The sequence below is a fragment of the Bufo gargarizans genome, chromosome 2 (assembly GCF_014858855.1).
Source record: "Bufo gargarizans isolate SCDJY-AF-19 chromosome 2, ASM1485885v1, whole genome shotgun sequence".
In the NCBI taxonomy this organism is placed as follows: domain Eukaryota; kingdom Metazoa; phylum Chordata; class Amphibia; order Anura; family Bufonidae; genus Bufo; species Bufo gargarizans.
This window is the reverse complement of record NC_058081.1, coordinates 31,173,755-31,198,916: the sequence shown is the minus strand read 5'-3', so window position 1 is coordinate 31,198,916 and position 25,162 is coordinate 31,173,755. Positions and strand designations below refer to the sequence as shown.

The window sequence follows — 25,162 nt, the reverse complement described above, 5'->3', positions numbered from 1 at the left end:
CAACATTCTGCCCCATTTAAATAACATCACTCCCTCCCACAGCACCCGCCAACATACAGTCCCATGTAAATAACATCACTCCCTCCTACAGCCACCATCAACACACAGTCCCATGTAAATAACATCCCTCCCTTCAGCCCTAACATACAGTCCTAGTTAAATAACCACAACTCCCAGCATTCCCCTGCCTCACCCTTCACTTACCTCTCCTCATGTACAGACATCACCACAGTTTCTTCCCCCAGGACTTCTCCTCTTCACTAATCCTGCACTGGTCACATGATGGTGACATAATCGAAGGTCCTTCTCAACCACTGCCTGTTTTTACTGGTCACATGACCTGTGATGTCACCACAGGTCCTTCAGATCTTCCACTGCATTAGATTCAATTGTATTGTTGTCCTGAGGACTTACAGTTGTATCTAGTTGTCAGGCAGGACATTTGGGGCCTGAGACAAAACATCAGGGGCCCAGGCCCCGAATGTTTTAACCTAGCAACGCTCCTGCTTTGCGGCCATCTTGATTGAAGAAAACTCGCCAAATCTCTTGCGTGCAGACGTCACCTGGCCAGCCTGATGACGTGGTAACATTTTCTTCAATCAAGATGGCCGCGACAGCCTCTCCACAAGCAAATAGATGAGGTAAGTATGGGTTTTTTACCGCCATTTCAGGAAAAATTGATTCGTTACCACGAAGCGCAAGGAAATTCGGCTTAATGGCCAATGGAATTTTTTCAGAAGTTCGGGTCGAATTCCACTTCGAACACTTAGTATCATTGCATCTAGAGGAGAATGTCTCCATAATATGGCAATGAAGCAGGCCAAATTTTCTCTCAAAGAATCGTTTGTTAAACTTCGTAGATACAGTATGAGCCCACCATGGGCAATGGACACTGCACGACACAAAAGTGTAATACAGGTGTACACTCAAGTCTTTATACTGAAGGAAATTACAATAAGATGTTATTGAAATAGTCTGTACATAAATACTAAGGTTTACATATGGGACAGAGGGAGAACCACAGGAAAACTGAAGCTTGGTGTTCACACTACACGAAAAATGAGTGCGCGTGGGCTTGTGTTTTTTCCTATATATATATATGCTGGATTGCAGGGTGGTCATAACCCCTGGATACAAGCAGTGTATAATGTGATGGAAAAATGAATGAGGCAATATGGGCAATCAGAATACATTAGTAAGTGCCTTGTAGTAACTTTCTCTACATGATAAATGCCATTTGCTGAAGTGAGACAACCCCTTTAAGGACTGGGACATGGCTTTCCAAGAGGTCATGTAGTATCATCAAGTCAATCAATTAAACCTCCTGGAAGATCAAGAGGATATCTCTGAGGTTGACCTTTTCCATAACATTTTTGGATTGCTAATTTTTATTCTAAATTGTTTGTCTCCACATGATACTCTTGGAATAAAAAAATAACTAGAGAATATCATACCATTTTTGATGTACTGAATGGCCTGATCCCTGCGCTGAAGTCCTATTTTTTCCCATTGGTTACTGACATCCAAGTAATGTGTGGCTATCAGTGGAGCCGTCATAGTTATCACGTTTCCCTCGCCAGATCCACTTGGAGCATTGATTAGGTGGGTCAGATTGCCACCATCAATAGATTTTTTTGGGCTTCCTGGATAATGTGGAGATATAAATCATGATGTTAGGCAAAGAAGAGTGCCTATTTCACAAAGTAGATGTATCCTATATACTGTAACAGCAGGGTTAGCTAATCACTGCTCACCTTGGATGGTTATGATGGTGGAAAATTGTGTATTGGGAACAATATTTTGGGGATTTACTGCTGAGATCAGCTCTTCTTGTACTCCTCCTGTATAAGAATCAGCAATAAGAAGAAATTTGAAGTTACTTGGAGTTTGGACATAACAAGAACGGCAAAATAATCAAAATTATTTTACTCCCACTACCCCCCCCCCCCCCCCCCAAAAAAAAGAAAATCCACAAGTATAAGGTAACACCACAGCCTATAACAATTTACAAACCTTTTAGTTCTGGCTCCAAAACAACTGATGTCACGGTCTGTGTCAGACGTCTTCCTTCCGGCTGGAGATAAAAAGGGATATTGTCAGAAAATTGATGTGTGGTTGAGTCTCTTTGGCATGATGATAAATAAAATAGGACATCTTTGAAACTAATTTTGAAGGCACTATCAACCACCCTTGATTGTTCCTTATTATGCATCTGCAATTTTGCATTACTCTTATGTGTCAGGACCAGTCTGTGGGTTTAACGGATCTGAACTCACAACATCATAGATTTTAATGATGCTGTGAGTTCGGGTCTGTTAAATTTACGTCCGGGCCATCACACACACAAGTAATATAGATGTCTAATATGTCCTGAAGCTGAACGTGTGAATAGCCCCTAAGGCAGAAATTGAACATGAAGAATGATGTGGAAATTTAAGAAGATGTTTCCAATGTAGTTTTCTAAACCAATTCCGGGACTGGATCCACAAAGAATGAAAATTATGAAGAATACACTGATGCTCCTCTTCTCATATATCCACATCTGGTTTTGGTTTAAAAACTACATAAAGAACTACCACAAAACCTGTAGCTTAAGGCCATTTTTCTAAATGTCAAATGTACTTTTTAGGGGGGCAAAGGTTTAAAAGTAATATCAGGAAGTATTACTTTACTGAGAGAGTAGTGGATGCATGGAATAGCCTTCCTGTAGAAGTGGTAGCTGCAAATACAGTGGAGGAGTTTAAGCATGCATGGGATAGGCATAAGGCTATCCTTCATATAAGATAGGGCCAGGGGCTATCCATAGTATTCAGTATATTGGGCAGACTAGATGGGCCAAATGGTTCTCATCTGCCGACACATTCTATGTTTCTATGTTTCTATGTTTAATAGTTTTTTTTGTGGAGTTTTTATTTAGAGACCAAAAAGATAATGGGTTTCATCAAAAGGGGCATAGATGCCTGTGATGAGAACATAGTCCGGCCACTAAACAAATCACTGGTCAGACCACACATGGAGTACTGTGTACAGTTCTGGGCTCCTGTGAACAAGGAAGACATAGCAGAGCTGGAGAGGGTACAGAGGAGGGCAACTAAAGCAATAACTGGAATGGGGGGACTATAGGACCTAGAAAGATTATTTAGGGTTATTCACTTTAGAAAAAAGACGACTGAGGGGAGATCTAATAACTATGTATAAATATATCAGGGGTCAGTACAGAGATCTCTCCAATCATCTATTTATCCCCAGGACTGTGACTGTGACGAGGGGACATCCTCTGCGTCTGGAGGAAAGAAGGTTTCTACACAAACATAGAAGAGGATTCTTTACGGTAAGAGCAGTGAGACTATGGAACTCTCTGCCTGAGGAGGTGGTGATGGTGAGTACAATAAAGGAATTCAAGAGGGGCCTGGATGTATTTCTTGAGTGTAATAATATTACAGGCTATAGCTACTAGAGATGGGTCACTGATCCAGGGAGTAATTCTGATTGGGGTCAGGAAGGATTTTTTCCCCCTAAAATGAGGAAAATTGGCTTCTACCTCACAGTTTTTTTTTTTGCCTTCCTCTGGATCAACTTGCAGGATAACAGGCCGCACTGGAAGGACAGATGTCTTTTGTCAGCCTTATAAACTATGTTAGTGTAATTTTGTGCATGCATTTTCCCGGGTGTTGTATAGAAATTCCTGTGGAAAATGCCATAAAAAACAGAACCTAGATCATGCTGCATTTTGAAGAAAAAAACTAAAACACTAACCAAAAAAAGCCACTAAAAGGTCATAAACCAAAACACCGGTAGAGCATTTAAAAGGGTATTCCCATCTCAGCATTTATGTCATATTGCCATAAATGTCGGATGGGTCTCACCTCTAGGACCGAATTCTACACCTCCAAAGTGAAGGAGAGTGCATCTCCCTTACTCAGCTACCCTTTGTTCACTGTTGAGTGCTGGCTCGGCTATTTCCAGCAGTCCCGCAGCGGTGAATAGCGAGGTGGCCAAGCTTGCTCAGCTATTTTCGGAGGTTCCATAGCAATGAATGGAAAGAATGTTGTTCATGCGCTGTGTTTTCTCCTTCACTACTGATGGCCTTGCAGTTCGCCCGGCGATTGGTTTCCGGCGAACTTTGCGCGTTCGCGATCCACCGAACATGCAAACATATGGCGATGTCCGGGTGCGCCATATTCTTTTGATTGCGCTGAACTTTGACCCATGACACATCCATCAGGTGGGACAGTACAGCCAATTGAGACGTTTCCGCACATGGACACCCCCCAACCCTATAACAAAACCGGATCTGGCAGCCATTTTACATTATGTGTTTTGCCAGTGTAGGGAGAGGTTGCATTTTGGAGCAGGGACAGGCTGTTAGGAACTTAGGGACACCAAACGCTAGCTAATAGGGCCACAAAATTCCATTTACAGACTGCTAACGTTGTGCTATCAATAGGTGTGATACACAGAGGGGTGTGATATACTTACAATATACAGCCAGGTCCATAAATATTGGGACATCAACACAATTCTAACATTTTCGGCTCTATACACCACCGCAATGGATTTGAAATTAAACAAACAAGATGTGCTTTAACTGCAGACTGTCAGCTTTAATTTGAGGGTATTTACATCCAAATCAGGTGAACGGTGTAGGAATTACAACAGTTTGCATATGTGCCTCCCACTTGTTAGCGACGAAAGTAATGGGACAATTGGCTTCTCGACTGTTCCATGGCCAGGTGTGTGTTATTCCCTCATTATCCCAATTACAATGAGCAGATAAAAGATGCAGAGTTAATTTCAAGTGTGTTATTTGCATTTGTAATCTGTTGCTGTCAACTCTCAAGATGAGATCCAAAGAGCTGTCACTATTAGTGAAGCAAGCCATCATTAGGCTGGAAAAAACACAACAAACCCATCAGAGAGATAGCAAAAACATTAGGCTTGGCCAAAACAACTGTTTGGAACATTCTTAAGAAAAAGGAATGCATCGGTGAGCTCAGCAACACCAAAAGACACGAAGACTGTGGAAAACAACTGTGGTGGATGACCGAATAATTATTTCCCCTGTGAAGAAAACAACCTTCACAACAGTTGGCCAGATCAAGAACACTCTCCAGGATATAGGTATATGTGTTTCAAAGTCAACAATCAAAAGAAGACTTCACAAGAGTAAATACAGAGGGTTCACCACAAGATGTAAACCATTGGTGAGCCTCAAAAACAGGAAGGCTAGAAACAATATCTAAAAAAGCCTTCACAGTTCTGGAACAACATCCTATGGACAGATGAGCCCAAGATCAAATTGTACCAGAGTGATGGGAAGAGAAGAGTATGGAGAAGGAAAGGAACTGCTCATGATCCTAAGCATACCACCTCATCAGTGAAGCATGGTGGTGGTAGTGTCATGGCGTGGGCATGTATGGCTGCCAATGGAACTGGTTCTCTTGTATTTATTGATGATGTGACTGCTGACAAGAGCAGCAGGATGAATTCTGAAGTGTTTCGGGCAATATTATCTGCTCATATTCAGCCAAATGCTTCAGAACTCATTGGACGGCGCTTCAGAGTGCAGATGGACAATGAGCCAAAGCATACTGCAAAAGCAACCAAAGAGTTTTTTAAGGCAAAGAAGTAGAATGTTATGCAATGGCCAAGTCAATCACCTGACCTGAATCCGATTGAGCATGCATTTCACTTGCTGAAGACAAAACTGAAGGGAAAATGCCCCAAGAACAAGCAGGAACTGAAGACAGTTTCAGAAGAGGCCTGGCAGAGCATCACGAGGGATGAAACCCAGCGTCTGGTGATGTCTATGCGTTCCAGACTTCAGGCTGTATTTGACTGCAAAGGATTTGCAACCAAGTATTACAAAGTGAAAGTTTGATTAATGATTATTATTCTGTCCCATTACTTTTAGTCCCTTAACAAGTGGGAGGCACATATGCAAACTGTTGTAACTCCTACACCATTCACCTGATTTGGATGTAAATACCCTGAAATTAAAGCTTGTTTGTTTCATTTAAAATCCATTGTGGTGGTGTATAGAGCCAAAAATTTTAGAATTGTGTCGGTGTCCCAATATTTATGGACCTGACTTTCTAACATATAAAGTATATTATAGTGCATTTGTATGCTTCTATAAAATACTGATTGAGGGCTGCAATCTATCAGCTTTCACAAAATAGTGATTGAGGTTTTCCATATACCTGCGTCCACAGAATTACTGCTTGAGGGTGATATACCGGCTTCGACTAACAACTGATTGAGGCCTGCCATATATCAGCTTTCACAAAATAGTGATTGAGGTTTTCTATATACCTGAGTTCACAAAATTACTGCTTTAGGGTGATATACCAGCTTCAACTAACAACTGATTGAGGCCTGACATATATCAGCTTCCACAAAATAGTGATAGAGGTTTTCTATATACCTGCGTCCACAAAATTACTGCTTAAGGGTGATATAGCAGATTCAACTAGCAACTGATTGAGGCCTTCCATATATCAGCTTCCATAAAATAGTGATAGAGGTTTTCCATATACCTGTGTCCACAAAATTACTGCTTTAGGGCGATATATCAGCTTCAACTAACAACTGATTGAGGCCATATATATCAAGCATATACAATGTGGAGTTCCAGCACGTCGGGTAATCACAAATCAGACGTCTGACAGGCAAGGGATGTTGCCACTGAATGTCAGCAAGGCGAGCCATGGTTGTATAAGATCTTCTAAAATGGCCAGAGATTTTCCTGGCCTGCAGCAAGACTTCCCGGAGTATTTGGCAACGAATCGATGCACGACTAAGTTTATGACCTGTGTGTCATTTTGCCCTGTTTCAGCACGCTCAGCAGATTGGCACCATTGTCGCACACCACTTTACCAACTGTCAAATTGAACGGGGTTAGCCACTGATCGGCCTCTGAAATCAGTGCAGGAACGGTGTGGCTCTTGGCTTCCAGGCACAACAGCTGCAGCACAGCATGGCAACGTCTCACCTGGCACGTTGAATAGGTTCTGGGGAGCTTGGGGGGTGCAGTGGAATAGGGGGTAGCAGTGGAAAAGGAGAAGTCAGCCGAGGAGGAGACGGAGGATGGATTAGGAGGAGGAGAAGATGAGGCCGGGCTGCATGCGGTAACACCAAATCCACACAGGTGCCACGGGTTACATGCCATCAGAAGGTTCACCCAGTGGGCAGTAAAAGTAATGTACCTTCCCTGCACGTGTGTGCTAGACCACGTGTCTGTGGTCTAATGTATCTTGGCACCGACACTGTGTGCCAGAGATATATTAAATTGCCGCTGAACGTGGCCATATAGTTCAGGGATGCCCTCCTGGGAGAAATATTTCCTTCCGGGAACCTTCCATTGCGGTATTCAGGTTAGCGACTACCTGTACGAACTCTGCGGAAGGACAGGTTCTGGGAGCTTGTTTTTTGTTTTTTACCGCGCCAGTGGCTGCTCATGCACGACGCATGCAGACTTCTGCAGCCATTTGATGATATCACCAAACTGGTCAGTCGCAGCAAGGGCGCCATCAGTGACATCGTACCTTACGCCTTTTTCTGGAGCGTTCATTGGGTCATGTCATTGATCAAGCCGTCGAGGAACAGTAGCAGGAAGATGAGGAAGTCGCAATGCTGAATGAATTCCTAGGGGGGGGCTACTCCATCTGAGACAAGTCAGCAGGAGTCTGAAGAGGAGTCATAGGAGGATGGTGTCTGGGGGGAGGAGGAGGAGAAAGAAGAGCAGGCTTTAAACTTTTCTGGGATCCCTTGTGTTGTCCGTTGCTGGAGGGAGGAGACCGAGGATGACATTCTCCTGGGCGATGAGCAGGAGCAAGGCTGCTCAACCGCTTCCAATTTTGTGCAAATGGGGGCCTTCATGCTCCAGTGTTTGAAGAGGGACCCGGTATAAAAACAATAAAGGTCAAGGACCAGTACTGGGTTGCAATGTACTTAGACCCCTGGTACAAACACAAAATGGCGGAGATGTTACCATCATCACAGAGGGCTGTCAGAATGCAGCATTTCCAGGCCTTGCTTCGAGAGATGCTGCATTCTGCTGTTGCGGGCACTGGCAGAGGAATTTCCACCCACAGAGAAACAGTTGCGGGTACCAATCCTACAGCGCATGCAAGAAGAGGGCGGTTTGAAGATATGTTGGTCCCTTCGGACATGAGATCATTCTTGCAGCCAACCCATCGACAGCTGCCCTACGGATCAAGCCTCAGGGAATGCCTAGACCGACAGGTGTCCGACTACATCGGGTTACCGGCCGATGTGGAAGCTCTGATAAGCGCGGAACCCCTTGACTACTGGGTGTGCAGGCTTGACCTGTGGCCAGAGCTGGCACAATTTGGCATGGCTTTCCCCTCATCGAGTGTCTTGTCTGAAAGGACGTTCAGCGCAGCAGGGGGGATCGTGACTGATAAGCGCACTCGCCTAGCTCACGACTGTGAGTGTGGACTACCTCACATTTCTAAAAATGAATGATGCATGGATCTAGGAGCAATTCAATACCTGTGACGACCACGTTTAATTGAATTTCCTCATGCCAGTCCACACATATCTGCTACCACCCAGAACAAATGATGGTCCCTGTCTTATGTAAATACAGCGGCATAAAAGGCCTTTTCTGTCCCGTGAATGCCTAATGTTTGGGGCCACGGAGGAAGTCAACACCTATGATGACCCCGTGTTATCAAATGTTATTATCATTCAGAGGTTTTTCAAGAGGGGGGGATTTCGTTAGCCATGTTTTTAATCCAATTTTATATTTTTAGTTCTTTTAAACATATGTATTTGACATGTATTTGTACTGGCCTGCAGTAAAATTGATATCCACTGACCGTCTCATATACCTCCAACCACATAATCACTTGATGTTTTCTGTACGGTGAATGCGTAATGTTTGGGGACTGTACTCCAATGGCCTGCAGTAAAATTGATTTTCAATGACCGTCTAATAGACCTCCAGCCACATAATCACTTGTTCTTTTCTGTATGGTGAATTAATAATTTTTTGGGCCTGTACTCCACTGGCCAGCAGTAAAATTGATATCCAATGACCGTCTAATATACCTCCAGCCACATAATCACTTCATGTTTTCTATCCGGTGAATGCCTCATGTTTTGGGCCTGTTCTCCACTGGCCTGAAGTAAAAATGGATATCCAATGATAGTCTAATATATCTCCAGCCACATAATCACTTGATGTTTTCTGTACGGTGAATGCCTAATTGTTGGGCCCTCGGAGGAATTTTACACCCCTGACGATGTGACAACCATGTGTTATCGAATTTCACCTATTATCATTTGGCGTTTATTCAAGAGGGGGGATTTCAATAGCCATGTTTTTAATCCAATTTTATATTTTTAGTTCTTTTAAACATATGTATTTGTACCGGCCTGGAGTTAAATTGATATCCAATGACCGTCTAATATACTTTCAGCCACATAATCACTTGATGATTTCTATACGTTGAATGAATAATTTTTGTGGCCTGTAGTCCACTGGCCTGCAGTAAAATTGATATCCAATGAGCGTCTAATATATCTCCAGCCACATAATCACTTAATGTTTTCTGTCCGGTGAAATGCCTCATGTTTTGGGCCTGTTCTCCACTGGCCTGCAGTTAAATTGATATCCAATGACCGTCTAATATACCTCCAGCCACATAATCGCTTGATATTTTCTGTCCGGTTAATTAATAATTTTTGGGGCCTGTAGTCCACTGGCCTGTAGTAAAATTGATATCTATTGACCGTCTAATATACCTCCAGCCACATAATCACTTGATCATTTCTGTACGGTGAATGCATAATTTTGGGGGCCTATAATCTAACTGGCCAACAGTAAAATTGTTATACGGTGACCGCCTAATGTACCTCCAGCCACATTATCAATTGTTCTTTTCTGTACGGTGAATTAATAATTTTTGAGGCCTGTAGTCCACTGGCCTGCAGTAAAATTGATATCCATCGACCGTCTAATATACCTCCAGCCACATAATCACTTGATCTTTTCTGTACGGTGAATGCATAATTTTTGGGGACTGTAATCTAACTGGCCAACAGTAAAATCATACCTCCAGCCACATAATCACTTAATCTTTTCTGTACTGTGACCGCCTAATGTACCTCCTGCCACATTATGAATTATTATTTTCTGTACGGTGAATGAATAATTTTTGGGGCCTGTAGTCCACTGGCCTGCAGTAAAATTGATATCCAATGACAGTCTAATATACCTCCAGCCACATAATCACTTGATGTTTTCTGTCCGATGAATGCCTAATGTTTGGGGCCTATACTCCCATGGTCTAAATTAAAATGTTTCTAGTCTCCAGCAGGGCACAGTTTTGACAGTTTCCCTTTAAGACGCATAAAAATGGCCTCTGATTAAAATACATATTTTTTGTGGGATTTTTTGCCATTGATACCCTACCCCTCTGGTATGTCACTGTCCATTGTTGTGTGATGATTTGCACACTTCTAGTAAGTATTTGGTGGCTATAAATATGACCTGGAGGTTTTTCAGATTCGCCTGACGAAATCCCGCGCCTGCGCCGTTCACTTCTGTATTCGGCACAGGCGCAGTGAGTGAAGGCCGATCTCCTGGTGCCGGCTTCCTCACTGTGACATAGTCGGCGCAGGCTCAGTGAGGAATCCGGCACCAGGAGCGCATCATTCACTCACTACACCTGTGCGGAATACAGAAGTGAACGGCGCAGAAGTAGGATTTCATCAGCGATTATGCGAACCGTGACATCAATCAAGAGGAGAGGGGCTGGCACAACAGAGGACCTGGGCGGAATAAAGGGTGAGTAGACGGAGCCTCTAGGTGCTGATTCTACTCCTACATAGCACCTAGAGGCTCATTAGCATATTATAAAAGTGCTTATTTTATCAGAACGGCTGCAGGGAGAAATGTAAAGAACATAGTGTTATGTAGTGCTGACATTAGCACATCGCTAATGTCAGTCAGCTACATAACAGTAATTCTGATGGTAGAAACCCTTTAAAGTGAATGGGGCTCACCGCGAACTTGCGGATCGGGAACATTTGATCATGTTCGCGAATCGTCCCGGCCGATGTTCGTCCATCACTACTTCTCACACTTTGTCACAGAATGTACCATGACATTAGCAGAGTTTGCCCTGGAAAAGCTGTTCTGCCCGCAAAGTAATGTGGCATCTGAGCAGGTGTTTAGTGTGGCGGGGGCCATAGTTACCCCAAGGAGAACTTGCCTGTCCACCCAAAATGTGGAGAGACTGACCTTTGCCAGGATGAATCAGACGTGGATCAGCCAGGATTTCCACCCAATAATGCCTAATGCATCAGACTAGATCATACATGGTGCCACACCAACACTTTGACAAAAGAGACTGGTTTCTTCTGTCTACCTGCCTCAGCTACTATTCTGATGCTGCCACCCACCTGATGCCACACATCTGATGCCAAGTGGTCCTTCTTTCATTCACCATCTTCATTGGGTACTAGTATTGCCACCCACCTCCACACTATGTCACCGTGCCACTCTGTGGCCTCCTGATGCTGCCGCCACCTCCACACTCTGTCATTGGGTCACTCTGTGGTCTACTCATGCTGCTGTCACCTCCACACTCTGTCATTGGGCCACTTTGTGGCCTCCTGATGCTGCCGCCATCTCCACACTGTGATTGGGCCACTCTGTGGTTTCCTTGTGCAGCTGCCACCTCCACACTCTGTCATTGGTCCACTCTGTGGCCTCCTGATGCCACTGCCACTCCCACACTCTGTCATTGTGCCACTCTGTGGCCTCCTCATGCTGCTGCCACCTCCACACTCTGTCATAGGGCCACTTTGTGGACTTCTCATGCTGTTCCCACCCTCCACACTTCATGAATGGGCCACTATTTAGCCTTTTTGGCTTGGCTGACATCATCATTTATTTAACCCATCTTCTGATCTGTCAGAATGAAGGAAAAATGAGACACACAATGGATCCTCTCTGTGTAGCAGCTGTAAGGCCTGTATGACCCAATCAGAATTGGATTATTATTTGATAGCCAAAAGCAGAAGTGGGTACAAAACACAGAAGACATGCAAATATTCCATTCACCTATCATCTCTGTTTCGGATCCACTCCTGTTTTTTTGGGCATTAGCAATACTGATGGATTACTGACCAAATGCTGACCGGGTGAAGGCAGACGCTCCACAGACAGGATCCGTTTTTGTGGGTTAGAGGAATCAGAGGAAGGGCAAAATAATCAGTGACGTCGACACAAACTAACTGCTGACACCCTCTCTACTCTGTCGGGGGACTCAACTTGTATAAGCATTAAATAGAATAGGGTCTGTAGTAAAAAAATGTGGAATCAGCTGATGACGGTGTAAAAGGAGTGACCTTTAAGGCTTAGTCGATTCGTGAGTTATTTGGTCAGTTTTGGCCCCGTGACTGCCCAAATAAGTTAAATGTGCAGTGATTCTAAGTGCAGCGCCTGTCATCTTCATGTCATACGGGATCACAGTATTATTTCACTACCAAAGCAGACTCCCTGCAAGGCACAGTGTTCTACACCACTATGAAGGCTCTCTGCAGCCTGGAAATAGCCTGGAAATAGTTTTTTAACATAATTCCTGACAAATGTATTCAGATTGAACCAAATTTTTCCCAAAAAATTAGGCAAACGGGCGAGTCGAATTTTTGAAAAATTTGCTTATCTCTAGTTTTTATGTTACCTTGTGTTAGTGTCACGGACGGTGTACAGGAAACAAGACAAAGCAACATGCATATATGACTCACTGGATCCAAAGCTAAGGAACCAAAAGGGAGACCTCTGCACAAGACCTGAGACTTTCCCTGGCTGCTCAGCCTATGCAACGATCCCAGAGGTGGAAGGTTGCATAGCCACGTACCTCGACTATATAACCCCTGAACACCCTACAATAGTGAGGGGACACGACCACCGGCTCCCTACACCAGACACGGAGGGAGTCAGGGTCACCTGGGATCCAGCAAACAGAAAATAACAGATAAATGTTCAGCACTTAACTTTTGTAGCAGACAGGAAAACAAGATCAGCATGCACACACACTCCAGGAAGTAGTATAAGCCGCCCAGTAATGCATTATGGGGCGGAATTTAAAGGGATGCAATCAGTCCAACTCCATGACAGCTGAGAGAGGCTAACGAGATGAGGAACTGAACAGCACAACAAAGAGAACTCAAGGAGGAGGTTCTGAAAGGCATCTGTCAGAGCTTCTCAGCTGTCTGGTTGTGACAGTACCCCTCCCTCTACGAGTGGACTCCGGACACTCAGAGCCCACCTTCTCAGGATGGGACCTATGGAAAGCCCTGATGAGACGAGAGGCCTTAATGTCCGTCACTGGGACCCACATCCTCTCCTCAGGACCATAACCCTCCCAATGAACAAGGTACTGAAGAGAACCGCGGACAAGACGAGAATCCACAATCCTAGAGACCTGAAATTCAAGATTCCCATCAACCATAATCGGAGGAGGAGGCAAAGGCGAGGGTACAATGGGTTGAACATAAGGTTTCAATAAGGACTTATGAAAAACATTATGGATCTTCCAAGTCTGAGGAAGATCAAGACGGTAGGCAACAGGATTGATGACAGACAGGATTTTGTAAGGCCCAATAAACCTAGGACCCAACTTCCAGGAGGGAACCTTCAATTTGATATTCTTGGTAGACAACCACACCAGATCACCAACATTCAGGTCCGGACCAAGCACACGTCTCTTATCTGCCACACGCTTATATCTCTCACTCATGCTCTTTAGATTATCCTAAATCTTTTGCCAAATAGATGACAAAGACGAGGAGAATCTGTCCTCATCAGGTAAACCAGAAGACCCCTCTCCCGAGAAAGTCCCAAACTGCGGATGAAACCCATATGCACCAAAAAATGGTGACTTATCAGAGGACTCCTGACGACGGTTATTTAAAGCAAACTCAGCAAGGGACAAAAAAGAACACCAATCCTCTTGATTCTCCGCCACAAAACAGCGCAGATATGTCTCCAGATTCTGATTGACGCGCTCCGTCTGGCCATTCGACTGCGGGTGGAAAGCAGAAGAGAATGACAACTGAACCCCCAAGCGAGAACAGAAAGCCTTCCAGAATCTGGAAACAAACTGCGTGCCCCTATCAGAGACTATGTCTGAAGGAATACCGTGCAATTTGACAATGTGATCAATAAATGCCTGCGCCAGCGTCTTAGCATTGGGCAAACCAGGAAAAGGGATGAAATGCACCATTTTGCTATAACGGTCCACCACCACCAGAATCACAGTCTTCCCCGAGGAACGAGGCAGGTCCGTTATAAAGTCCATGGACAGATGTGTCCAAGGACGGGAAGGAATGGGTAAGGGAAGGAGAGGACCTGATGGCCGTGAATGAGGGACTTTGGCACGAGCGCAAGTCTCGCAGGCTGCCACAAAACCCTCAACCGACTTACGAAGCGCAGGCCACCAGAATCTCCGAGCGATGAGATCCAGTGTGGCGCTTGCCCCCGGGTGCCCAGCAAGGACCGTATCGTGGTGTTCCTTAAAAATCTTGTGTCTTAAAGCGAGAGGCACAAACAACCTCCCAGGAGGACAAAGATCAGGAACCTCTGACTGGGCTGCCTGCACCTCTGCCTCCAATTCAGGAAAAAGAGCAGAGACCACCACACCTTCAGCCAAAATGGGACCCGGGTCTTCAAAATTCCCGCCTCCCGGAAAACAACGTGACAGGGCATCTGCCTTCACATTCTTAACTCCAGGGCGGAACGTGACCACAAAATTAAACCTAGAAAAGTACAAAGGCCATCTGGCCTGTCTCGGGTTCAGACGCTTGGCTGACTCCAAGTAGGCCAGATTTTTATGGTCAGTAAATACGGTAATAGGGTGTCTGGCTCCCTCTAGCCAATGGCGCCATTCCTCAAAAGCCAATTGATGGCCAACAATTCCCTATCTCCCACATCGTAATTTCTCTCTGTGGAGGAGAGTTTTTTCGAGAAAAAGGCACATGGTCGCCATTTGGCAGGAGAGGAACCCTGAGACAAGACCGCCCCCACACCCACCTCAGAAGCATCAACCTCGACTATGAAGGGTAAAGAAATATCAGGTTGCACCAAGATGGGAGCGGAAGCAAAACTCTCCTTGATATTAGAAAAAGCCTTACGGGCCTCTACTGACCAAGAAGAAAAATCTACCCCCTTTCTGGTCATATCAGTGAGTGGTTTAACAATAGAGGAATAATTCAAAATAAACTTCCTGTAATAATTGGCAAAGCCCAAAAAACGCATCAGCGCCTTCTGATTCTCAGGAAGCTCCCACTCAAGCACAGCGCGGACCTTCTCGGGGTCCATGCGAAAACCAGAAGCGGAGAGAAGAAACCCCAGAAATTGAATTTCTGGAACCGCAAACACACATTTTTCCAGTTTCGCATATAATTTATTCTCCCGCAGGATGAGCAAGACTTGACGTAAATGTTCCTAATGAGTTTTGAAATCAGGAGAGAAAATCAAAATGTCATCCAAATACACTAATACAAATTTACCCATCAAATGATAAAAAATGCTGTTCACGAAATGCTGAAAAACGGCTGGGGCTTTCATCAAACCAAAAGGCATAACCAAATTCTCAAAATGGCCCTCAGGGGTATTGAAGGCCGTCTTCCATTCGTCTCCTTCTCTGACCCTGACCAGGTTGTATGCCCCTCTTAGATCTAATTTGGAAAAGACTTTAGCCCCAACAACCTGGTTAAACAGGTCCGGGATCAGAGGAAGCGGATAAGGGTCACGAATAGTGATATTGTTCAGCTCCCTGAAATCCAGACAAGGTCTTAAAGAACCATCTTTTTTCTTAACAAAGAAAAAACCAGCGGCAACAGGTGACTTCGAGGGTCGTATGTGTCCTTTTCTCAGACTCTCAGAGATATAAGCATGCATAGCGACCCTTTCAGGTTGGGAAAGATTGTATAAACGAGATTTAGGCAGTTTGGCGCCTGGGATAAGATTAATAGGGCAATCGTACTCCCTGTGCGGGGGCAAATCCTGAACTCCACTCTCAGAGAAGACATCCGAAAATTCAGAGAGAAAAGATGGTACAGTCTTAGTAGCAACCTCAGAAACAGATGTCGTGAGGCAAATCTCTCTGCAAAAGTCGCTCCAACCATTTATTTGCCTCGCTTGCCAATCAATGGTGGGGTTATGTTTAGTAAGCCAGGGTAGCCCCAACGCTAGAGGGGTAGGCAAACCGCTAAGGACGAAACATGACACATCCTCAACATGAGCATCACTCACAATTAAACGGATATTGTGAACTATGCCCTTTAATGATTTCTGAGAAAGTGGAGCGGAATCAATAGCAAAAACCAGAATATCCTTTCCCAAAGTGCGCACCTGGAAACCATGAGTTATCGCAAATTGATTATCAATGAGATTGACCGCTGCTCCACTATCCACAAAAATCTCACAAAAAATGCTCTTGCTCTCTAGCGCCACCCTAGCAGGCAGGACAAAACGGGAACTACAAGCAAACAGAAAACCTTCAATTTCCGCCTCAACCCTGCCAATTTTGCACAGACGGAACATTTTTAAGAGATTTTTTCCTGTTTGTTTCTTTATTACTCCCAGAAAACTGCCTGAAACTCCTAGAGGGACAAATATTTGCCAAATGAGTTATACCTCCACAACAAAAACAAACCCTCCCATGCGAGCTGAATCTTCTATTGTCAGAAGCAATCAACCCCAGCTGCATGGGCTCCTGCTCAGAAGGGGCTGACAGCGACTGAGACCCCTGCGCACAGAATGGGACTGCTGCACTGTCCTGGGACTGAGTATGACAGGAAGGGGACATCTCTCCTCTCTCTCTAAGACGCCTGTCAATACGAACGGCCTGAGACATAGCAGAGTCCAAAGAAATAGGCCTCTCATGAAAGGCAAATGCATCTTTCAATCCCTCTGAAAGACCATGGCAAAATTGACTTCAGAGTGCCAGTATCAACTGCCCATCTCCGAAATTCTGAGCAGTATATTTCTGCGGATTGTTTACCCTGGCATAATAGACGTAGTCTAGACTCAGCCAGAGCAATACGATCCGGATCATCATATATCTGATCCAGGGCTAAAAAGAATTCATCCACTGAACGGAGAGGCCGTGCCCCCTCCGGCAGCGAAAAGGCCCAGGACTGAGCGTTACCCCTGAGCAGCGATATAATAATCCCCACCCTCCGATCCTCATCACCAGAGGAATGGGGAAGAAGGCGAAAATGCAGTTTGCAAGCCTCTCTAAAACGCACAAAATTCTCACTACCCCCGGAGAACGTATCCGGGAGCGAGATCTTAGGCTCAGAACAAACTCCATGAACGCAAGCTGAACCGGTCACTTGAAGCTGAGAAAAAGTCTTACGGAGATCAGCTACCTCCAATGAAAGACCCTGAAGGCGTTCAGCCAAAAGTGAAACCGGATCCATGCTTGAGACGGTTTTGGCGGCTTATAATGTCACGGACGGTGTACAGGAAACAAGACAAAGCAACATGCATATATGACTCACTGGATCCAAAGCTAAGGAACCAAAATGGAGACCTCTGCACAAGACCTGAGACTTTCCCTGGCTGCTCAGCCTATGCAACGATACCAGAGGTGGAAGGTTGTATAGCCACGTACCTCGACTATATAACCCCTGAACACCCTACAATAGTGAGGGGACATGACCACCGGCTCCCTACACCAGACACGGAGGGAGTCAGGGTCACCTGGGATCCAGCAAACAGAAAATAACAGATAAATGTTCAGCACTTAACTTTTGTAGCAGACTGGAAAACAAGATCAGCCTGCACACACACTCCAGGAAGTAGTAAAAGCCGCCCAGTAATGCATTATGGGGCGGAATTTAAAGGGATGCAATCAGTCCAACTTCATGACAGCTGAGAGAGGCTAACGAGATGAGGAACTGAACAGCACAACAAAGAGAACTCAAGGAGGAGGTTCTGAAAGGCCTCTGTCACAGCTTCTCAGCTGTCTGGTTGTGACAGTTAGCTAGAAAGCCTAGGTATTGTATTTTTATTTTATTTATATACATTTTATTCTTTTTATTCTTTCTTTTTGAAAACATATACACAATCATCACATCAATACCGCAATACAAAAATCCATATTACAACGTTAATAGAAATTATGCTTATTCCTTAACACCCAGGTATTGTATTATTACTACACAAAGCAATCCAAGTGGTAAGTTACAAGCAGGTCTAATATCTTCAAGGGTAACTTGCTGCTAATATGTGTTTGGAGGAAATAGTCCTCCTGGACGTATGGGAGAGCACTGCCTCTTCTTCGTAATTTGTGTATGTTCTAAGGCTTTGTGCATTGGCAAGGAAAATTTTGTAGCTACCTGTTCAGACATCAAGGTGACAAAGTGTAAAGCATGATTAGACTTTAGGCCTCACATGATGTACACGTAAGAAAGGTTTTTCTAAAATTTAGAGAAAACTGTTTAGCAAATATGTCTTTGGTGTCGAAAAGTCTCTTTTCTGGGTTATAAACTGACACCCCAAATATTTTATATGGACCCGCCGAGGTGAAAGCTGTTGTTGATTGGGCTAGACCCACTTCCTTCAAGGCCTTACAGAGATTCCATGGAGTTTGTAGATTATTATAGAACATTTATTAGAAATTTTCAAATCATTGCCAAACCATTGAAATCAAATCAATTGGTCCTCTGTTGCATTGACTGCTTTTAAAACTCTGAAAGAGAGTTAAATTCGTGCTTCTGTACTTATCCAACCAGATGTCACCAAGCAATTCATTGTTGAAGTGAATACTTCAGAGGTTGAAGTAGGTACTGTATTGTCGCATAGGTTATCTTCTCTGACTAATTTGCAGCCATGGGCATTCTTTTCTCGAAAGCTTTCCTCTTCGGAGAAGAATTATGACATCGGCAATCGATAATTGCTGGCTATAAAATGGGCCTTCGAGCATTGGCAGCATTTCTTAGAAGGAACCCAACAACAGGTCATTGTTAGATTTTATTGTTATGTATCGTCCTGGGTCTGGTAATGTGAAAGCAGATGCTTTTTCACATAGTTTTGGGATCTGTGAGTCTATTGATACTAAACCTGTTAACATTCTTTCTCCTGGTATAGTCATTGCTGTCATTAATCCTGAACTTCTCTCAGAAATTCAATGTTGCCAGGATTTAGCTCCCAGTAATCTTCCTCTTGGTAAACTATTTGTGCCTCCAAATCTTTGTCTTAAAGTAACTTGGTCACAAGGTATGGTTGACTTTGTCTCGGCATGTGATGTTTTCGCAAGAGCCTAGGTACCCTGGAGACACCCTGGTCTACTTTATCCCTTGCCATTTCCACAGAGATCCTGGAACTTCATCTCTTTCCCCCTTCTCAGGTGAGGACTGCTATCTAGGTAGTCATTGACAGATTCTCCAAGATGTGTCATCTGGTTCTGCTAAAGAAGCTCCCTGATGCTAAGAAACTTGCAATTTTTTATAGATAATATTCACAAATTACACAGGAGTCTATTGTCTCTAATAGGGGAGTACAGATTCTGGAGAGTTTAGCAAAAGGTTGGGAATCAAACTGTCCTTCTCTTCAGCATTCCTTCCTGAGACAAATAGACAAACTGAAAGGGTCAATTAGGTTCTGGAGCAGTTCTTAAGATGCTTTGTATCTGATTGTCAAATAAAATGGAAAAAATATTTGTCACTAGCGGAGTTTGCCAAAAACAATCACATCAGCTCCTCTAGTGGCTTCTCACCATTCTATCGCAATTTATGGGTTTAATCTGAGGTTGTTGTTCAGTGTCTGAGTTTAGTTCTATGAGTCCTGTGGTCTATGTCATCATGAATGACCTGTGCACAGTTTGGGCCCAGGCTCGTAAGCATCCTGTGTGAATAAGCCAATAGGAAACGTTCCTTGGGTCCGAATTGTGTTCTAGGGGAATTTTTTTTATGGCTTTCTGCTAAGAATTTGCACCTTAGGGTCCCGTCTGTTAAACTTGCTCCGAAATTTATTGGCCCGTACAAGATCACTTCTATAATAAATTCTGTATTTTTTGCTCTTCAGTTGCTATTCTCCTTTCAGATACATAATGTATTCCATGAATTACTACCTACGAAAAACATTACTTCTATGATTCCTTCAATTAAACCTCCTGATCCAAGGCGAATTGGAGTATCAGGTAGAGAAAATTCTTGACTCCCAGAGTTTAGGGCTCTCTGCAGTACCTTATTGATTGGAAGGGATATGGTTCTGAGGAGAGAATATGGGTTGTTTCTCTGAATGTTCATGCTAATTAGGAAGCTTCATCTTGAGTTCGCATTGCAGCCTGCTACCTATGCTGAGGGTCTGGTGGCCCCTTATGAGAGGGGGTAATGACCCATTTTTTTACAACATTTTTGTATTGTGTTTATCTGTCCTTGTTTGTTAGTCCTTCTCTGCACTTACATAACGTAGGGACCGTCAACCTGTTGCAGGCTAGCTATCTAAGGCTAGTACTGCAACTAGGTAGGGAAAGTGGGCTGGGTTCTAGCCTTTAGTGCTCACTTTCCTTGTCTGTCCCCACCTAAAATCGTAACATTAAATTGGAACTTTGTGGAGATGGAAAAACACAGATTTAGGACTAATGTGTCACAATATCACTCACAGATATTTTTGTCTGTTACCCTGCTATCAGGATAACAACTATCGTTACTCAAAACCCCTTCCTACTTGCACAGTCAACCTAGGCAGTGACCCCACAAGTAGACGATAGTCCCTATACTGCAATACGTGTGAGGGCAACACAGAAACAGGAATAAAACAAACACCAAAAGAGTAGTCATACGGAAAAGGGGTTAAATGCCGTCGAATAATGAAGTCCAAGTAATGCAAGAGGCAAACAAGAAAACCAAACACGCCAAAAAGTCAGAAGCAGGAGATCAATACCATACCAAATTGCCAATAGCCAAAAACGTAGTCACATTACTAAATCCAGAAATCAAAGTCAAACGACTCTTCAATACATGCAAGGGACCAGCAGGGGAGCCACAAGACAAGAAATGCAATGGCACCTGCACCCACAGGAGCTGGCCTTATATAGAGAGCTGGAAACAATCTCCAGCTGGCTTCCCTACAAGTCGGGCGCAGTTGTCCGCTGAACATACTGACACCCTAATGCTCTGACGCGTTATTTCATTGGCCCCAAGCTGAGAGGACCTCATCACTAGTGAACATCGGCCGGAACGATTCGCGAACACGCGATCGCAATCAAATGTTCGCTAACCGCACGTTCGTGGCGGACCCCATTCACTTTAAACCCTTAGGGACACAGCCTTATTTCACCTTAAGGACCAGGCCATTTTTTGAAAATCTGACCAGTGTCACTTTAAGTGCTGATAACTTTTAAACGCTTTGACTTATCCAGGCCGTTCTAAAAAAGTTTTTTCGACATATATTGTACTTCATGACACTGGTAAAATGAAGTAAAAAAAAAATCATTTTTATTTATAAAAAATACCAATTTTACCAAAAATTTGAAAAAAATTGCTAATTTCCAAGTTTCAATTTCTCTACTTCTATAATACATAGTAATACCTCCAAACATAGTTATTACTTTACATTCCCCATATGTCTACTTCATGTTTGCATCATTTTAGGAATGATATTTTATATTTTGGGGATGTTAAAAGGCTTAGAAGTTTCGAAGCAAATCTTGAAATTTTTCAGAAATTTTCAAAAACCAATTTTTAGGGGCCAGTTCAGGTCTGAAGTCACTTTGTGAGGCTTACAGTTGTGTTCAAAATTATTCAACCCCCAATGCTGTAAAGGGTTTTAGGGAATTTAGTGTACATTTGTAATTGTGTTCAGAATGAAATCTTACAAGGACTTTTTAAAGAACCAAATGCAACTAAAATGACATCAATTGTTTTTGTAATACAGTATTAAATGTTTTTTTGTGATTTCTTCATTGACACAATTATTCAACCCCTTAAAGACTACCACTCTTAAGAACAGAGGTTCATTCAAGGTGAAAACACCTGTGGATGTCAAGGAGCAGCAATCAAGCATAATAAGCACCAATTAGGCAGATTTAAAAGGACTGTGATACTCAGCTCCTTCTAGACATTTACTGGTGTGTTTACAAACATGGTGAAGTCAAGAGAATGGTCCAGGAAGACAAGAGAAGAGGTGATTTCTCTTCACAGGAAGGGCAATGGCTATAAGAAGATTGCAAAGATGTTAAACATACCAAGAGACACCATAGGAAGCATCATTCGCAAATTCAAGGCAAAGGGCACTGTTGAAACGCTACTTGGTCGTGGCAGAAAGAAGATGCTGACTTCAACTGCTGTGCGCTACCTGAAGCGCAAAGTGGAGAAAAGTCCCCGTGTGACTGCTGAGGAACTGAAAAAAGATTTGTCAGATGTGGGTACTGAAGTTTCAGCTCAGACAATAAGGTGCACACTGCGTAATGAAGGCCTCCATGCCAGAACTCCCAGGCGCACCCCCTTGCTGTCTCCAAAGAATAAGAAGAGTCGACTGCTGTATGCCAAAAGTCATGTGGACAAACCACAAAAGTTTTGGGATAGTGTTCTGTGGACTGATGAAACAAAATTAGAACTGTTTGGGCCCATGGATCAACGCTATGTTTGGAGGAGGAAGAACAAGGCCTATGAAGAAAAGAACACCTTGCCTACTGTGAAGCATGGCGGGGGGTCAATCATGCTTTGGGGCTGTTTTGCTTCTACAGGTACAGGGAAGCTTCAGCGTATGCAAGGTACCATGAATTCTCTTCAGTACCAGGAGATATTGGATGAAAATGTGATGCAGTCCGTCACAAACCTGAGGCTTGGGAGACGTTGGACCTTTCAACAGGACAATGATCCCAAGCATACCTCCAAGTCCACTAGAGCATGGTTGCAGATTAAAGGCTGGAACATTTTGAAGTGGCCATCGCAGTCACATGACTTAAATCCGATTGGGAACCTCTGGTGGGACTTAAAGAAAGCAGTTGCAGCGCGCAAGCCTAAGAATGTGACTGAACTGGAGGCTTTTGCCCATGAAGAATGGGCGAAGATACCCGTAGATTGCTGCAAGACACTTGTGTTTAAAAGCTGTTATAACTGGAAAAGGATGTTGTACTAAGTACTAAGATTGAATGTCACTTGGGGGTTGAATAAAACTGATAATGATGTGAGCACAGAAAATACATTTGTGGTTATTTCATTATAAATGTTATGTGAAATTTGTCTGACTTACAAGTGCCTCTTTGATTTAATTGTAAACAAGATGACTGAAATGATCAAAATCAATGTCAAACTGGCCAAAACACTCAATTTCAGTGGGGGTTGAATAATTTTGAACACAACTGTATATAATAGAAACCACCCCTCAAGGTATTCAACTTTTTGGGCAGATTTTCCATTTTAATAAAATTTTTCAGTTACAAAGCAAGGGTTGACAGCCAAACCAGACTCAATATTTATGGCCCTGATTCTGTAGTTTACAGAAACACCCCATATGTGGTGGTAACCCGCTGTACGGGCACACGGCAGAGTGCAGAAGGAAAGCAATGCAATATGGTTTCTGGAAGGCAGGTTTTGCTGGACTGTTTTTTTTTTTACACCATGTCTCATTTGAAGCCCCCCTGAGGCACCCCTAGAGTAGAAACTCCATAAAAGTGACCCCATCTAAGAAACTACACCCCTCAAGGTATTCAAAACTGATTTTACAAACGTCGTTAACCCTTTAGGTGTTCCACAAGAATTAATGGAAAATAAAGATACAATTTCAAAATTTCACTTTTTGGGCAGATTTTCCATTTGAATAATTATTTTTCCAGTTACAAAGCAAGGGTTAACAGCCAAACAAAACTCAATATTTATGGCCCTGATTCTGTAGTTTACAGAAACACCCCATATGTGGTCGTAAACTGCTGTATGGGCACACGGCAGGGCGCAGAAGGAAAGGAATGCCATAAGTTTTTTGGAAGTCAGATGTTGCTGGACTGTTTTTTTTTACATCTTGTCCCATTTGAAGCCCCTCTGATGCACCCCTAGAGTAGAAACTCCATAACTGTACCCCATCTAAGAAACTACACCCCTCAAGGCATTCAAAACTGATTTTACAAATGTCGTTAACGCTTTATTTCAGAATTTCAATTTTTTGGCACATTTTCCATTTTTTCCAGTAACAAAGCAAAAGTTAACAGCCAAACAAAACTCAGATCTAGTAGTTTACAGAAACACCTCATATGTGGTCATAAACTGCTGTACGGGCTCACGGCAGGGCGCAGAAGGAAAGGAATGCCATACGGTTTTTGGAAGGCAGATTATGCTGGACTGTTTTTTTTTACACCATATCCCATTTGAAGCCCCCCTGATGCATCCCTAGAGTAGAAACCCCCAAAAAGTGACCCCATTTTAGAAATTACGGGATAGGGTGGAAGTTTTTTTAGTACTAGTTTAGGGTACAATGATTTTTTTGAGGCAAGATAACAAGAAATAGCTGTTTTGGCACCGTTTTTATATTTTGTTATTTACAACATTCATCTGACAGGTTAGATCATGTGGTATTTTTATAGACCAGGTTGTCATGGACGCGGCGATACCTAATATGTATACTTTTTTTTATTTATGTAAGTTTTACACAATAATATCATTTTTGAAACAAAAAAAAGATGTTTTAGTGTCTGCATATTCTGAGCCATAGTTTTTTCATTTTTTGGGGGTGATTGTCTCAGGTAGGGGCTCATTTTTTGCGAGATGAGGTGACGGTTAGATTGGCACTATTTTGGTGGGCAAACTCCTTTTTGATCGCTTGCTGTTGTACTTTTTGTGATGTTAGGTGACCAAAAAATTGTTTCTTTAGCACAGTTTTTATTTTTAACGGTGTTCATCTGAGGGGTTTGGTCATGTGATATGTTTATATAGCCGGTCGATACGAACGCGGCGATACCTAATATGTATACTCCCCCCCCCCCTATTTTTTACCAATTTTTTTTTTACCTTATTTGGGGAAAATGACGTTTTTGTTTATTTTTACTTGAAACTTTTAATTTTTGGGGGGAAAACTTTATTTTTTCAACTTTTTCTTTCACTTTATTATTATTTTTTATATATTCTTTATTTTTCAATTTTCTTTGTATAATCACATAACAAAGAAGCATTA

General features: G+C 43.2%; 1 protein-coding gene across 1 annotated transcript in view; it reads right to left on the bottom strand.

Annotated features, from left to right (window-relative positions):
* The window catches only part of LOC122925555 (complement C3-like), a 300,847-nt gene that overhangs the window by 100,548 nt on the left and 175,137 nt on the right, over positions 1 to 25,162 (bottom strand). Inside the window, exons 21-23 of the mRNA XM_044276913.1 lie at positions 2,014 to 2,074; positions 1,755 to 1,841; positions 1,455 to 1,643 (exon numbers count right to left, since the gene is read on the bottom strand). Coding sequence (XP_044132848.1) covers positions 1,455 to 1,643; positions 1,755 to 1,841; positions 2,014 to 2,074 — 337 coding nt within the window. The remainder of the gene's footprint in view (positions 1 to 1,454; positions 1,644 to 1,754; positions 1,842 to 2,013; positions 2,075 to 25,162) is intronic.